We start from the raw sequence: 12573 nt of genomic DNA, 5'->3' as shown, positions 1-12573 counted from the left end.
GCAAGCCTGTAGTTTTTGCCTTTTGGAATTCCAAATATTCCAAGATCTTTCATCTATACTAGAAGCTGCCAGGTCTTGTGTAGTTCACTGAAACTTGAATTTCCTTCTTTATTTATTTAATTATTTTTCGTTTTCAGATTTTGAGTTCTAAATTTTCCCCCTCTCCTTCCACTCCCCAAGACAGTGATATAGTCTGTACATGTATGATCATATTAAACATATTTTCACATTAATCATGTTGTAAAAAAATGAATCAGAACAAAAGGGGAAAACCCTGAGAAAGAAAAAAAAAACAAAAAAGAGAAAAAAGTATTCTTTGATTTGCATTCAAACTCCATAGTTTTTTCTCTGGATGTGGATGGCATTTTCCATCATGAGTCTTTTAGAACTGTCTTAGATCATTGCATTGCTCAGAATAACTAAATATAACAAAGTCAGTCATTGAATAATGTTGCTGTTACTCTGTGTTCTCCTGGTTCTACTCATTTCACACAGCATTAGTTCATACAAGTCTTTCTAGGTTTTCCTGAAGTCTGCCTGCTCACCATTTCCAATGGAACAATAATGTTCCATTACATTCATATACCAAAATTTGTTTAGCCATTCCCCAATTGATGGGCATCCCTTCAATTTCCAATTTTTTTCCCACCACAAAAAGAGTTGTTATAAATATTTTGATACATATGGGTCCTTTAACCTTTTTTTATGATCTCTTTGGGATACTGACCTAGTAGTGGTGTTGCTGAATTAAAGGGTATGCATAGTTTTATAGCCCTTTGGGCATAGTTTCAAACTATTCTACAGAATGGTTGGATCATTTCACAACTCGACCAACAATGTTCCAATATTCTCACATCTTCTCCAACATTTATCATTTTCCTTTTTTGTCATATTAGTCAGTTTCTACCATATTGCTTTCCAGTTTTTCCAGCAGTTCTTGTCAAATATTGAATTCTTGGAGTTTTTGGTTTATCAAACAGTAGATTACTATAGTTATTGACCACTATGTCTGATGTACCTAACCTATTCCACTGACCCACCACTCTATTTCTTATCCCCTCTATTTCTTAGCCAGTACCAAGTTGTTTTGATGATTGCTTTATAATACAGTTTGAGAACTGGTATAGGCCACCTTCCCTTGCATTTCTTTTCACTAATTCCTTTGATATTCTGGACTTTTGGGTCTTCTGGATGAATTTTATTATTTTTTCTAGCTCTATAAAAATTTTTTTGGTAGTTTGGTATGGCACTAAATAAGTAAATTAATTTAGGTAGAATTGTCATTTTTATTATATTAGCTTGGCCTACCTATGAGCAAATTTTCCCCCCCAATTATTTAGACCTAACTGTGTGAAAAGTGTTTTGGAAGTGTGTTCATATAGCTCCTGGGTTTGTCTTGGTATGTAGATTGACAAATATTTTATATTGCCTACAGTTACTTTAAATGGAATTTCTCTCTCTCTTGCTGTTGGACTTTGTTGGTAATATATAGAAATGCTAATGATTTATATGGATTATTTTTCTATCCTGCAATTTTGCTAAAGTTGTTAATTATTTCAAGCAGGTTTTTAGTTGATTCTCTAGGATCTAAGTATACCATCATATCATCTGCAAAAAATGTTTTGTTTCCTCATTGCCTATTCTAATTCCTTCAATTTCTTTTTCTTCTGTTACAGCTAAAGTTAACATTTCTGGTATAATACTGAATAACAATGGGCATAATGGACATTGTTTCTTATTGTAAATGCTTCTAGCTTATCTCTGTTACATGTAATACTTGCTAATTGATGATTTTAGATAGACACTACTTATCATTTTAAGGAAATCTCCATTGATTCCTATGCTCTCCAATGTTTTTTAAAAGGAATGGGTGTTGTATTTTGTCAAAAGTTTTCTCTACATCTATTGAGATAATCATATGATTTCTGTTAATTTTGTTATTGATATGATCAGTCATGTTGCTAGTTTTCCTAATATTGAGCCTGTTCTGCATTCCTGGTATAAATCCCACCTGATCATAGTGTATTATTCTCATGACAAGTTGCTGTAATTTCTTGGCTAACATTTTATTTAAAATGTTTGCATCTATATTCATTAGGGAAATTGTTCTATAATTTTCTGTTTTGGCTCTTCACAGTGTAGGTATCAGATGAACCATATTTGTATCATAAAAAGAATTTGGTAGGACTCCATCTTTGAGGATTTTTTTCATAGTATATAGTATTAGAATTAGTTGTTCTTTAAATGTTTGGTAGAATTCATTTATAAATCCAACTTGTCCTGGCAATTTTTTCTTAGGGAGTTCAACGATGGTTTGTTCAATTTCTTTTTCTGAAATGATTTTTTAAAGTATTTTATTTCCTCTTCTGTTAAGCTGGGCAATTTATATTTTTGCAAATATTCATCTGTTTTCATCCATAGATTGTCAGATTTTTTGGCATACAGTTAGGCAAAATAGCTCCTAATTATTGTTTTAATTTCCTCTTCATTGGTGGTAAATTTACCTTTTTCATTTTTGATACTGGTAATTTGGTTTTCTTTTTTTTTTAAATCAAATTAACCAAAGGCTTATCTATTTTATTCTTTTTTTCTCACAAAACCACATCTTTTTTTGAGCTATGTTTGTTCTTCATAATTTTGCAGCATTCACTTGATTTTTTTCTGTGTAGTTATTCTTTCTGTTTACATTGTTGTAGTTGTTACGTATATTGTTTTCTTGGCTGTAATTAATCCACTCTGCATCAATACATGTAGCTCTTTCCATGCTTCTCCCTATTCACTTGTCTTTTTTCTTACAGCACAGAAATTCATGTACCACAATTTTAGTCATTCCCCAATCGATAGGCATCTATTTTGTTTCCAATTCTGTGCTATCACAAAATGGGCTTCTATAAGTATTTTGGTGTATATGGAGACTTTCTTCTTTTCAGTGGCCACTTTGGAGTATAAGCTTAGTAATGGAATCCCTTGAAGGCAGGGATTCTTGTCTGAATTTCTTGTGCCTAGTTTTGGGCCTTCTACAACCTAGGAACTTGTTGAGTTGAATTGAATCTCTCTGGGTTTCATTCTTATCTGTAAGATGAGGGAACTCAGTCAAATGATCTCTGGAGTTGCTTCCAGCACTGGCTACGAACGTATAGCTGAAGCACCACTCTCCATGGGAAGACTCAAATCCATTTAGAAGCTATGGAGATTCAGGGATGCCTCTTCCCTTCCTTGTTTTTTTTTTTTTTACCTTAAACATGTACTTTTATTTGAACTGGTCTTTAGTCAGTGTACAAGTAAAACTGCAATCCTCCCCTAAGTACTAGAACCAATTTCATTGGGGGATGGGGAAGGGGGAAAGGCAAAGGATTGTAAAAAAGCCTTCAGTCACATCTAGTTTAGGACAGGGAGGGCAAACAGCTCTGACAATTAAAAAAAAAATTAAGGCAGAAAATACAAGTTGTTTTTTTTTTAATTACATAATTTACATGTAAGTAGTATTCCCTTCTCCCTCTTACTCTTCCTCTTTCTGGATTTATGTGACTTAGATCCCTTTTTATAGAGTAGAGGAAACTTCAAACCCCTTGCAACACTGCATTATACAATATTTGGAGACTATTTTTAAAAAAAAAAAACAAATGTATACAGTCCTGAGGACTCACCATAGAATTTGAGGGTATTTGTCTTCACCACTCCAATTTTTAAATCCTGAGTCAAACACACACAAAAATCATTAAGATGAAATTTTAAAAAATAAAACCGCATCTATCTCATCTCTTCTTTGGGTAATTGTTTCATAGCTTTTGACAAAACAAACCAAAAAGTCCATTCAGTAGTACTTGCAGTAGATGATTGAGAGCCCTGATTCACATCTGCCTGAAAGTTGACACAGGCCAGGATGGAGCCTCCAAACCAGAGAGCACTTGTGGTCAGGTGTGGTAATGATCCTGATTTTTGTTTGTGCTGGAAGCTAGAGATGAATTCTCTTCAGTGTATGCTGGTACCACTAAAAAATACAATACTGTCATTCAGATGCTTAAAAAAGTCAACATCAAAGTTTATAATAGAAATGAAAGTAGTTTCATGGGTATCACAAGTATGGACTATACCTAAGACAGTTGGAAAAGAACTTCTGGACTCGAGAGCCTCCTATTGTCAATGATGCTAACTTAACATCAGCAAGCTCTTAGCTCTTTTTCAAAGAGGAGCTAGATGCAGCAATGGCTATCTCCTGCATGAAGCCTAGAGCAACTATCAGTTTCTCCTTGATGCCATACAGAATTTCCTTCTTGGCTGTGGTACTGAAGCAATAGACTACCTCATAAAGATTCTGACAGAGAAGCTATCAGTTCCCAGTGACCCCCACACAGAGAATAGCAGGGAAAAGAACATAATCTTCCTGTGGGTAGAATGTCTTACACCATCACTGGAGCCTAGCACCATACCAGTGTTACGTGACTGAGGTGTGTCTCAAACATGACGTGTCAATTTTTCTCTCGTGGCTCTAGGATGCAGGGGCGTTCCTATGAGTGACACAAGGTGCTCTTCAAGGACCACATGTAGTTTATCACACATAATATGGTGTTAGATATCTTCCATGCCCCAATTGGAAACACCAATGTGTTCAATGAGTATTTCAGGGTAAGAATGCCTCTCTTGTTCTGGTCTTGATGATGAGTAGTTCTTTCTGATCTCCACCTTACCTTGGGGAGTATTTACCACTTGTGATAGACCTCTACCCATTGCAACCTTATATCCGGGACAACCAACAATGAAGCTTTGCACATTTTGAAGGTATTATCAACAATAAGGACAGGAATATCATCCATATCAAATTCTTAAGTAGCAAATTTAAACTTCTGAGACAGAAGTGGTGCAGCAACACCACTTCAGGGGGGTAAGAGGCTAATGTATGCTCTGGCCAGTCCTCACAGCTACTTTTATGGACATTCCTCCACACTCTAACCTTCTGAAAAATAAAACTCTTTTGGCAGTTGGGTGGTGCACAGAGTACTAAGCCTGGAATAAAGAAGACCTTACTTTAAATCCAGCCTCAGACTACCCACCAGCTATGTGACCCCAGGCGAGTCACTAAACCTGTTTGCCTTAATCCACCGGAGAAGGAAAAGTGACCCAAAAACATACAGGTAAATCACTGGTAATAATACTTTTTGAGGCTTTCTGACAATATATATTTTATGTTCTGGGGACTCAGTTTCTAAATGCAGATTAGAAACCTTTGTATTTTTTCTAAAGAATTAGGGACAAGAAGTCATAAAAAAGGTGGTTCTATAGGCACATCTTATAATTGCAAAAATGTAACTTCAGCAATTAATTTCAATTCCTTCCCTATTTCAAACTATTTTGAAGTCTGTTATAGCTGACTAATGGAATATAAGGATATGAAATTCACTCAGGTCTGATCTTAGACATAAGTGAATCAAATATACAGAAAATACAAAAACAGCAGACTATAACTGAAAACAAAGCCTTTGTGAAAAAGGCTGCTGCTGTCTTCAGTAAAATCTGCATGCACCGCCACAATTCTTAAGCTCATGATCTTCAAATGATCTTATCTTTTTCTCTTCTTGACTTATTTATGGCATGCAAATAAATGGCATTATGTAGGAATACTACACTTAGTGCAATAATTTATCCCACTCATTTTGGGATTTTAATTTCCTGAAGGATGGGACCTGAAGGGTGTCTCAGTATCCTCCACTGCCTGAGCCAGGGTATTGCATACAGTAAAATTAGTTAATCTTATCATACACCACCACCACTGTCACCCATAACCATTACACTACTCTTTAACCTCCTGGCCCTTTCAACTTCTTTTGGACCATTTGTCCCAAACTACTACAGGAGACCTCCTATTCAATGCAGACTCCATGAGTGCCTCAGCCCTGAAGCACTCACTTGATTTACTCCTGGCCTATCAGCCTAAGACAGTGAAGGCAGCAGCATGGTAAGAATGGGAAAGTAACATTTCAAGTCAGAGAACCTCAAATCCTACCCATGCCACTTATGTTACATTAGGCAAGTCATTTCTCTGGATTCCAGTTTACCTGTAATGACAAGGGGACAAATTAAATAATCTCTAATAAAGGTCCCTTCCAGCTCTAAATATTGTCCATCTTTTTTTATTTGCTGTCATTGATCTTTCCCTTCAATACCTTCTCAGCAAAGCCTTTGTAGCACTTTCTTCCCACATAACCTTTTACTGCTTTTGTAATCTACATCTCCTCTGCTAGAATGTGAACTGCTTGATTAGTATTTTTGTCTTTATACTCCAAGTATCTTGACACATAATTGGAACTTAATAAGTGCCTATCAACATCCCACCTTTTTCCTTCTTGTTCATCACCCAGCTCCCAAAACTACCTCTCCAAGCTGTATGACCCCCAAACCTTACCCCACTCTTATTTCTACCCCAACTAGCCACATAAGTTGTTTAAATAGGATGTGCCCTCCACCATTTTACAATCTCTCCCCTTACTCATTTCAAAACTTCTTCTCAGCTGTCCCATATAATCTAACCTCTTTTTGCCAGATGACCATCTTTATACTCTGATCTTTCTATAGTCTGGATATTCACTACTCTGATCCTTTTTCATCTTCCTAGTTGAGGTTCTCATAAAAAATTAACACTTACAGAAAACTTTATGATTTACAAAACATTTTCCTCACCAGCCTGAGGAAGGTAGTACAGGATAACTCCTATTTTAGATATGGAAACTGATGCTCAAAAGTTGAAGGACTTGGTCTTGGCTGCATTAAACCATGCTGTCTTCTACTCTTAAATTATTGCAGTAAGTTCACGAGCTTCCTTCATCCAGTCTGTCCAACTATGTTTAAGATATTTTATCTTACCACTTCTATCATTTGGCTCACCTCCCCAATATCTCCTATCAGATTCTCACATCCTATCTCATCACACAGCAAATCCTATGCTCAGTATCCTTGGTCAGCCTACCTTAAATTCCTTTGCCCTTTCTAAGCCTCTACTAATACCATTTTCAAAACTGAAACCCATTCCAGTCTTAGTTCAGACTTTCCCATAACTCCAACTCATTTTTCTTGTAACTCCTATCTAGGACCTGATAGTCTCTCCAACTAAAATGTGAGACTTGAGAGCTGACTGTCAGACTTGTATTTCACATGGGAGAAATTTAAGTATTTTTAACACCCCACATCCCCCAGTGTGGTTACATGTTACAGAATCAGTTCAATTGCATAAGTGTATTTTAGCAAGACACTTTCAATCAGAATACTAAGAGCACTTTTATGTTCTTTATATTTTATACAAGGATTTGAAACATGGCCCCTCATCTGTCAATATTTACACAGTAATAACCAGAACATAGCCAACGTTTAATTCTTAAAATGGATGATTTAAAAATAGGTTTAGGGCTTCCAAAGCTTAAAGGCAATAAAGAGAAAAGCTGATATTGACACAATGTCAAACAAATGCAAGAAACAGTAAACAAAGTTTAATATGGTCTCATGCGCCCTGAGGGAGGTGGTGCCCGATTTGGAGGAGTGATTGCTATATCCAAATAATCCCCTATTTGGAACTTCTGAGACTGTAGGGTCATGGAGTCATCAGTCCCCTTTCTGCCAGACATAGTACTGCCAATCTCTTTCACTCTGTAGAAAGGGGAAAAAAATATTTAAAGTGTCAATTATTTATATTTAATTACTTTTAAAATATGTAGAAAAATTAAGAGTTTTTACTGGTAGACAAAGTTGTCTCTTATATAGCTTTAAAATATCCCAATGATAAGTTAGGTCATCTTCTCCCTGCATTGGATAAACTTTAACCCCAACTATGTTGATATCTAAACATCATAATAATAGCTTAGTAACTAGAATTATAGAAGTAACCTACCGATAACCAGGTCTTTTAAGATCCGTAAAAACAATAGCAAAATTGAAGTGTGTACCCTTCTTTCGAGCTTCTGGGTAGACTTCTTTTACTAAACTAGTCAATTCTTTCAAGGTTGCATCCATCCTAAGTGAAGAAAATTTCAATTTAATTGAGTAAATAACAAAATAATACTAAAGCCACTTATTTCAAACTAGAAGCAGAGGTAAACTGAAGAGATCTTAAGTTATTCTTGCTACTTTGTAACAACTTTTTAACAGCTTTGCAGTTCTTTGAACATCCAGGGTCTTAAAAACAGGTATAGTTTGAGAAAAATCATTAACAAATTTGCCCTCAGTGTATCAAAGCAAGTTGTTTTTTTTTTTTTAATACAGTTCACACATCCTAAAAAAGAAACTTTCCCTAAGAACTTTAGGCAGTTCAAATTCTGGCAGTACTACTTACTCTTGTGTGACCCTAGGTAATCACTCAGGACCATAGATTTAGAGACTAACAATTTTTGTTGTTCTGAACTTAAAACACTAACCATGCGCATATAATGCTGAGAACAGAAAAGAGGGACTGCACATGAAACTGAGAGTCTCTTATTATATACAGTTTACTTTTTTAGGAAGCATGTAATAAATTCAACACATTAGTCTCAAAGCTGTCTTGTTTATCTAAGTCTTCCTCTGAACCTCCTCCTGTTCTATGTACCACTTTTTAAAAAGGACTTTAATAACCCTCGAAACTTTCTTTTCTTCTTTCTGGCCATCATTACTATTATCTTTTCCCTTTCCCTGCCATTTTTCTTTCAAAGGCCTTGGTAACAACTAAATATAGTCAAACAATAAACAATCTCTGACTGTACCTCAAGGCCATCACCTCTGTCAGGAGGTGAGTAGATGATTTCATCATCAGTCATCTAGAGTCAATCTCCTCAAATTCTTCATTTTTAAAGATTAGGAAACTGGAGCCCAGAAAGGTGAGATGAATAGCACAAAAATCACACAGGTCAGAAGCCAAAAAAGCTAAAGTCTTAACCCCTGTCTTCTGACTTAAAATTCAATGTTCTTTCCATTCCACCACACACTTCTCCATGGCTTACTTGCTAAATCTGTAGAATAGGGTTAGACTAGATAATCTAAGGTCCCTTCCAGCTCTAAATCTTATGAACTTCCTCAAAATTAGTTCAAACTCAGGTTTTCTGCTCTACCAAGTCCAGCATTCTAAAATAACCTTTAAGTATTAACAATCTTCATGTGAGTTATTTTCAGATCTCTTTTCCCTGTGACAGCTAATTCAGAAGCATACCAGGAAATGGACATATATTTTTAAAGTTTCATTGATGTCTTTTGTTTTTACAGCAGCTATTTCCAGATATACTTTCTTCAAAAAAGTACCAGGTCCCTCCATAAGAAAGAAAAAAAGTAGCAAAGCTATGCTTGACAGTGAAAGAAACATTCCACACCTTGAGTTCCCTACCTCTTATCAAAAAGAAGTATATTTCAACTGTGATTCTTCAAGACAAAAATTCTAATTATTCATCAGTTTTCTTTAGTTTTTTCATTCATATTACTGTAGTTGCATATGCTGCTCTCCTACAAAGTGCAACTTTACTCTGTAAAGTCATATAAGTCGTCAAGTTTCTTTCAAGTCTTCATAGCTGTCATTTTTTACAGGAGAATGATAATCTATATAGATATATAATTTGTGGAGCCTTTCCCTAGCCAGTTGGTACCCACTTAATTTCTCATTTTTTGCTGACACAAAAGGTACTGCTATGAATATTTTCACCTACACAGGGCCCATGTTTGACCTCCTAGAGAGTAATGGTATCACTCCTTTTGCATGTTCCCAATTTTTTCCCCACTCCTTCATTATTGTGCCTGCCTTCACACAACGCTGCCAATCTGGTAAATAACCTTAGTGGGGAAAGAGGAAGAATCAGAAATAACTCAAGAGTAGGCTGCCATAAGGGCATAGGTACAAATAGGAGAGGTGAGAGCTCCCAAACTACTTCATCTAGAACACTGAGCAGCAAACTAAACTCTTATTATTATAATGTCCTTTTATTAGACATTTAACTTTTTTTTTTTTAAACACACTGTTGTTCTCTAGTTAGCGGTTAGATAGGCTCATTGCTAAAGCCACAGGGTGATGAATTTTGGGAGCAATAACAATGCTTGAAAAAAAAATCTAAATGACAAACGGGTTGTGAAGTCTGTGGTAGATGGAGGGCACTGAGAAAATTAAGTTATTAACACTTAACGACCTACAATATTAGTTCACAAAACAATCACTACCAAACCTCACAGTTAACATATAGAAGAGTGAACCCTACAGAACAGAGACTACAAAGTTAACTCCACTCAAGTAATAAAAACGTGTCCTACTCAAAACACAAAAGAAAGGACATCAGGCTTTTCTATTTAGCTTCCCAATGAAAAGAAACTATGTGTCCACGGCAGGAAGTGCTGAATTTTGGAGTCACAGAACTCTGGTGAGTCAAAATGAGAGTATTAAACTCTATGTTCCTTTGAATACTTGATATTCACCTTTTCTTTAAAGACTGATACTCTACTGCATTCATATAACATTATTTAATCAGGCACCCCTATAACAGCTGAAACCTAGTTTTCCCCTACCACCACAGAAAAACACATTTTTCAAAATAGCTGAATTCACAAATCATTTCACAGAGTTTCAATTGGCAAAGTCAGAAGGAGGTGAGGTTATATGGGTCAACACCCCACTCCCAGCCTTCAGAGGCACCAAGACTGCATGGGGATGGGGCTGTTTTCTTATCTACTAAAATAGGGTTGAGATGTGAAGACTGAGGACCTAATTATGGTTTGGGGTTCAGAAGACCTGGGTTCCACTTCGACTTCTCAAACTAACCCTGGGTAGCAGCCTCTCCAAAACTGTTGTTCCTTCACACTGGTATCAGGGATACCTCCAAGCCTCTGGTAGAGCCCCCGCTGCGCCAGGGTGCTTGTTGGTGAGGCTCAGACGTGAAAAGTTTTGCACTGCGGCCACTACCATTGGTCAGGGGGCAGCCACGCTGGTCAATCCCAGCCCACGGGAGGTTTCAGCCAGGTGGGCACCTCTCTTCTAGCCCCGATGACCCAAACTCCCCAGGCCACTCCCTCAGAAGGCGGTAAAACGGGTGAGGGGGCCGGGCGGGGCCTACGGAACGGGGGCCTCACCCCCCGCCCCGCCCCTCCCCCAGGACCACCGCTCACCAGGTGTAGATCTGCAGCTCGCTCGAAGGCACGTTTCCTCGGGAGAACTCTTCCACTCGGTGGTGCCGGCCGTTATTCGTGGTAAAGACCCGCAGAAGCAGCGGGCACGTCTGCGTGCGGGGGCGGAGAAGCGGAGACCCGCGTGAGGGAGGAGGGAGGTTCCGGCCCGGCTCCCGCAGCCCCCCACGGCCCCCCGGCCGCCCCCAAGCTCCCCAGCAGGGGCCGCCCGCCCCCGCCCCCCCCGCAGGCCGCGGCTCCCCACCCCCACCCTCCAGCGAGGCCCCGCCTCCGCCTGCGCCGGAACCCCAGCGGCCCCGGGCCCTCACCTTCTCCCGGTCAATGGGCTTCTCCGGTTCCTTTTTAATTTCCTCCTGAGTGACGCGGGACTCCACTGCCATCTTCCTCCTTCGGCCTCCTAGACGCTCACTGTGACCTCCGACCCCGGCCGCGAGCATGAATGAACGAAGTCTCTCGCGAGGAGAATCTCGACAGACTTATAGGGAGGGAAGAGGCGGAGCAAGGCGAGGCGGCTCTTCGGCGCAGGCGCACTATACGATGAGACCTTCCCTACAGCGCGTGCGCATCCAGTTCCTGGAGCCTTGAGTCAGCGTTGGGCCGGGTAGGAGGGATCGGTGCTGGGGGCGGGGTCAAAATCGAGGGCGTGTCCTGTTTACTCTTCTGACCCCGCCTTCCTCCCGCCCCTCCCTATATCTTCACCAGTCTCGGGGTTCTCATCGCCCCCTTTTCAATGACGCAGTTTTCACCCTCCGCGAGAAAAGAACAATTTCCACAGGATGCGGGAGCCTTTCCTGGAGGTGTGAATTGCTGAACTGAGTTTATAACGAAGTTTCTTCATAAATGAAAGAACACGCTGCCCGGTCAGTTCCCCACTCCTTTCCCATTCTCTTGACAGATTCCCCTCCCCCCCCTGGGGATGCGGAGGAGCCCCAGGCCCACCCTGGGCGTCTGTGACCCCCGCGTCACCGGCGCTCCACGTACGACTTCCTCTGGTGACGTAGGCGGTTCTAACGGCCGCCTTGGGAAGGCCCCGCCTGCTTCCTGAAAGTAACTGGCATATACTACACTACGTACAAATGATACAGAATGCTGTGTGGAAGGACATTGCCAAAACTGCTTTCATCTATTGATCCTCTAAAGCCTCTGGCTACCGATCCGTTAATGAATTCAACCCTAATTGAGGTCAATGTCAATCAATCAATAAGCGCTGAGTGCTACTGGGTACCAAGTCCTAGGGATACAAAGAAGCCAGACAGTCCCTGCGCTCTAATTGGGGCAGCATGTACATATGTACATACTATAACGTATATGTACAAACAAGCTATACACCGGATTAATGCAAATAAGTAACAGGGAAAAAGGCACTAGAATTATGAGGGGTTGGGAAACATGGAATTTTAGCTGGGACTTGAAGGAAGCCAGAAGACTCAGCAGGTAGAGAAACGTTCCAGGCATGGA

General features: G+C 39.3%; 1 protein-coding gene across 1 annotated transcript; it reads right to left on the bottom strand.

Annotated features, from left to right (window-relative positions):
- Positions 1-7250: 7250 nt before the first annotated feature.
- On the bottom strand, positions 7251-12103 carry SAP18 (Sin3A associated protein 18). Its single transcript, XM_072611713.1, has 4 exons — positions 11424-12103; positions 11098-11207; positions 7877-7999; positions 7251-7635 (listed from the first exon to the last, which is right to left on the bottom strand). Exons 1-4 carry the CDS (start codon positions 11550-11552, stop codon positions 7479-7481), a joined length of 519 nt encoding a protein of 172 aa, XP_072467814.1. The 5' UTR covers positions 11553-12103; the 3' UTR covers positions 7251-7478.
- Positions 12104-12573: the final 470 nt, after the last annotated feature.

Source organism: Notamacropus eugenii, chromosome 5 (genome assembly GCF_028372415.1).
Source record: "Notamacropus eugenii isolate mMacEug1 chromosome 5, mMacEug1.pri_v2, whole genome shotgun sequence".
Taxonomy (NCBI): domain Eukaryota; kingdom Metazoa; phylum Chordata; class Mammalia; order Diprotodontia; family Macropodidae; genus Notamacropus; species Notamacropus eugenii.
Note: the sequence above shows the minus strand (reverse complement) of the source record. Positions and strands in the feature narration are given on the sequence as shown.

Bases quoted from the DNA above. Each gene is read 5' to 3' on its own strand.
- SAP18 (XM_072611713.1), bottom strand. From the start codon at position 11,552: ATGCTCGCGGCCGGGGTCGGAGGTCACAGTGAGCGTCTAGGAGGCCGA. The intron at 8,000-11,097 runs GTGAGCGGTGGT...TTCTTCACTTAG, and splicing joins GAGCTGCAGATCTACACCTG to GATGGATGCAACCTTGAAAG. The intron at 7,636-7,876 runs GTAGGTTACTTC...CCCTTTCTACAG, and splicing joins CTTAAAAGACCTGGTTATCG to AGTGAAAGAGATTGGCAGTA.